At 35.0% G+C, this 4352-nt stretch overlaps 1 protein-coding gene across 2 annotated transcripts in view; it reads right to left on the bottom strand.

Moving 5' to 3' along the window:
• Positions 1–1461: 1461 nt before the first annotated feature.
• Positions 1462–4352, bottom strand: part of LOC106322619 (ethylene-responsive transcription factor ERF020-like) — a 23295-nt gene continuing 20404 nt past the window's right edge. For both annotated transcript variants that reach the window (XM_013760692.1, XM_013760691.1), the window contains exon 5: positions 1462–1994. In XM_013760692.1, coding sequence (XP_013616146.1) covers positions 1516–1980 — 465 coding nt within the window. In that variant the 5' untranslated portion in view covers positions 1981–1994 and the 3' untranslated portion in view covers positions 1462–1515. The remainder of the gene's footprint in view (positions 1995–4352) is intronic.

Here is a 4352-nt window from a genome sequence, read left to right as displayed (position 1 = left end):
AGGGAGAGAGAGCACATAATAGTTTCACCTTCCCACGCATCTAAAAGCAAAGGCCAAGACGTCAAAACCAGATGACTAGATATGCAACACGTCTGAAAAATATATAACAGATTTGAATACTTATCTGATGAGCTCCAATTCGAGAGTATATCTCTGCAACATCATACAGTAGTTATTTAGTGGGAATAAGCTTGCCTGCTGTTATATCTTATCACCACAAGAGCGAGGTAAAAAAAACGATGTAGTTCTTGGAAGAATCTGTGGAAATAAGATAATATTGACCAAGATTTAGATCTTTCATAAGAAGCTAAAATATTAATATGGCTGAGCAACCAATTCTCCATTGCGTCAATCCAAAGAATGCATCAAAATGGTTTGACAAACTGGTCACTAGATAGGTACACTTAAGGTTCTGATATCAACAACTGAAGGAAGATTTATACAAAAGAAAATCTTGCAAAGGAGTATACACAGTAGTTGTATCCTGCTTCTTCTCTTTCACAACTCACAAGTAATCTTCGAAGCTAATTTAACAGATCCAATTCATTACCACTTTATCCCATCTGTCAAAAGCCTGATGCAACAAAACAACATATTGAATTTTTAGACGATGAGAAGCTGGTGAGAAGCTATTGTAGCAGCATATTGAATTTTTTTTTGTTAAAATTGTATCAAATCCCCCATCAAAACTCTATCCAATCCCCCATCAAAATCTCCATCAAATCTCTAAAACCCACCAAATCCCACAAGATCTAAAACCCTCAGAATTTTATGAAATCCCTAGTACAATAAGGCCCCCTTAATAAAAACTGAATAATGATGTTAGCTTAAACAACCTAGTTATATGAAAAACAAAAAAAACATGCTAGAACTGAAATTATTTATATATTTTTTAGATTAATCTGGGGCATCCCAAACATATGGAAGGATCCCAAAGAGAAGTGCAGTCCATTTTACTGAAAATGGAAGGGTGCAGACTAATTATTTATATATACTAAATAAAATATGATATATTTATAATATCAATATGAATAAAATGAAAATGTTGGATCACATATAATCATAATCATGCTTAATTACTGTTCTAATTTTTCTTATGTTTACCATTTACTCTTCTAATTTTTTTAGCAAACAAATGACATGAAAGAATCAACCTGGGGTATTAATTATGGGTGCACAACCTAAGTTTAATCATCTAATCTAACAAATTTTTACTTTACTTTACTTTTTACCAAATTTGTTTTTTTACTTTACTATTTTAATTAATATCTTGACTCAATGGAGTCGGTTGGCTTTAATATCTTGGATCACTCATTGAATATAGAGGAACTTAATTTAAATTTACACAACCAAACAAACAAATTTGTAACCGAATTATGAATCAACCGTGTTAACGTATAAAAGAATTTATTTTTTATTGATGAAAACTACATCATGAAAAAAGAAGCATGCGAAATGAAATCTCTTTTTGCGAAATAAAAGAAGTAAAAAAATAAATTCTATTCACATCCAATATTAATTGCCAACATAAGGTGCTAAAATGCGATCGTCATCTAGATAATCGTACACGGAGATGCTCAACGCTTCCCTTTCGCTGTATTCCGCCATGTTCGCCGTCGATGATCTATATTCGCCGCCACCATTCACACCGTCTTTCTTAACGGCGAATCCAGCGTCGATGGCCATGCCGGCGTCTGATGCAGCTTTTTGGATGGACTTAGGAGACGTGTAAGATGCGAGGGAAGGTTGAAGGAAATGAGGAAAGTTAAAAACTTCTTCGTCCAGGGAAGATGGTCGGTGCAAGCAGAAAAAAGCAACGTCGTGGGCTACGGCGGCGCCTTCAGCGGTGGAGAAAGAGCCTAACCAGAGGCGTTCACGAGTTCTTGGAACCCTAATCTCCGATACCCATTTTCCCCATTTCCGGCGTCGGATGCCTTTGTACTTGGCCTGATGAGTTTCTCCAGCGTCTCTCGAATCCATTTTGAGTTGATGATCTTGAGAGAAAAGTGTTGAATATAAATACGTTGGAGGAGAAGAAAGTTATATCAAATTATTCGTTAAGAGGAAAAATAATAATATTAATAATCAAAGGTAAGACCAGGGGAATATGTGATATTGACATGTGGCTGACACAGTTGATGTTTTCTTTCCAAGTATGATCCGATCCTATGGGCGTTTCACAACATGATTAAGTTTACATCAATAATATAGGTATTTGGATAAACATATGAAACTTCAACATTAAACATAATACAAGTGGTGGATAAAGATGGATCATTCGAGATATTGCGTGATTTATTGAATCTAGTTGCGGGTCTAAAACTGTGTGATTATAATTGATAGGATCCACTCATAAAATCTAATATCATTCTCAGCTATAGTTTGATATATAAAATGTACTTATCTAGTAGAAAAATCTTTATAAAGCTGTGACAAAAAGTTCAGTCTTTTACCACCAAATCATTTAAGTTTTTGAACGGAAAAGCTAAAGCGGGTACACAACGTATATGAGAAAAATATTCATATTCAAAAAATGAAAATTAGCCCAAAATTCATCATTAATTTTTTAGAGCATCGTTGACCGACGTGTGAATGAGTTATCTCTTTGCATCACTAAGCTTATACATTTTTTCTGCTAATCAGGATCATGACTTTATTTTACCATTTTACATGATCATATCAAAAACGAGGGAAAATTGCCAAATATAACTTACAACTTGGTTTCAAATGCAAAAGTAAACTCAAACTTGAATCAAATGCAAAAGTAACCTAAAATACTATTGAAATTATAACCAGCCCCTTGTGAACAAACAAAAAAACCGAAATTTTTTTACGTTTCTAACCCCCATAAGTCGTCTGTCCAGACGACTTCGTCTACTCTAGTTCTACTTAGAAATAATTTAAAATTTTTGTAAAAAATATTTTGATAAGTAAAAAATTGAAATCATGTAATTAACATATGTTTTAAGAGATATTAATTAAGATATAACAAAAGTTAATTGTTTTCAACATAGATGAGTGAAAGTAGTGAGTCATGATATTCTTTGGTTTAGGTTTTGTCAACATATGTTGTAATATTGTATGTGTTCTTAGGGTTAGATTTTGGAATGCATAAATATTTTTTTGAAAACTTTAAAATTTACCTAAGTGTGTTTATTTCTGTGTATAGTAAACACTATTTAAATATAACTATGGCTTTATAACCCAAAACTTGGAGTCAAACACAAAACTAACCTTTTCTTTTGACTCCTTTTTTTTTTGAGATTTTAACCCCACACCTGCATTTTATCTACGAAAATGCCATTAACATTTTTTTTTTTTTTTTTTCGAAACCTTTAATTTTACAATGTACTTTTAAACCTAACCGGATTATTTACCGGCCACATATAAGGTGTTTTTTTTAATTCACTTTTTCGCGAAATTCAGAAAACCCTAACGCCGTTTCTCTCAAAGGCGATTTTGAAGGCGATTTCCGTCGATTCTCTCTAATCCATCGTTCTCACCGCCGGTTATCTCTCCGCCGTTATCACCGTCGTTCTCACCACCGTTCTCACAGCCGCTTCCTCTGCTTCCTCTATATAAGATCTGAGAGGAAACCCTAGCGCGCATTCTCTCAGAGGCGTCTCGTTGAACTCCGCCACCGATAAGTTATATCTCTTACTGTCGAGTGATTGATTGAGGAAAAGATGAACATAAAACGTTGTCTCTATCAATTTATACACTCGTTTTTTTTTCACGTCTATTTTTGCAGATATATAACCGCTGTGTCGAATGCGACTATATCTTCTCCGAATTTTCAGGTCGGCTTTAAAATGTTCTACTGGAATTCTTGGAAGACTTATAGTTAAGTCGTCTGGAAACTTTTTCAGCTGGAAGACTTTCCAGACGACTTAATTATAAGTCTTTGATTGTTTTGAGATGGGTGTCTTTGATTGTTTTGCAGGCAAAAAAATGGATATACCAGAACTCCCCCGTAGGATACATACATTAGGGGAAGAGTGAAAGGCCCCGACCCAATTTTTCTTACCGCCAGTACGACCCCAGTTCACTTCCCTCGATCAAACATGATGCATAACCGATTTTTCCCTAACTTAGGATTTTTATTACAGTTTTCCTCTGTGAAGTTCAGATCAGTTCCCAGTGTTCACTAAGCCTAACCAGCATCCTAGCAAATCACTAAGACTGACAGTATAATAAACATGAAACTTACTGCCTTGGTGCTTGTTTGTCTCATGGTCCTTCCACGTTCCATCCTTGATGTCTCCATGCTTCCCATCCGTCTTAACCAGCCAGCTCGATCAGATACTTAACCGAATCCCCTTGTTCCTTAGTCACTCAGCCAACCATCCCCA

Source organism: Brassica oleracea, chromosome C2 (assembly GCF_000695525.1).
Source record: "Brassica oleracea var. oleracea cultivar TO1000 chromosome C2, BOL, whole genome shotgun sequence".
NCBI lineage: Eukaryota > Viridiplantae > Streptophyta > Magnoliopsida > Brassicales > Brassicaceae > Brassica > Brassica oleracea.
Note: the sequence above shows the minus strand (reverse complement) of the source record. Positions and strands in the feature narration are given on the sequence as shown.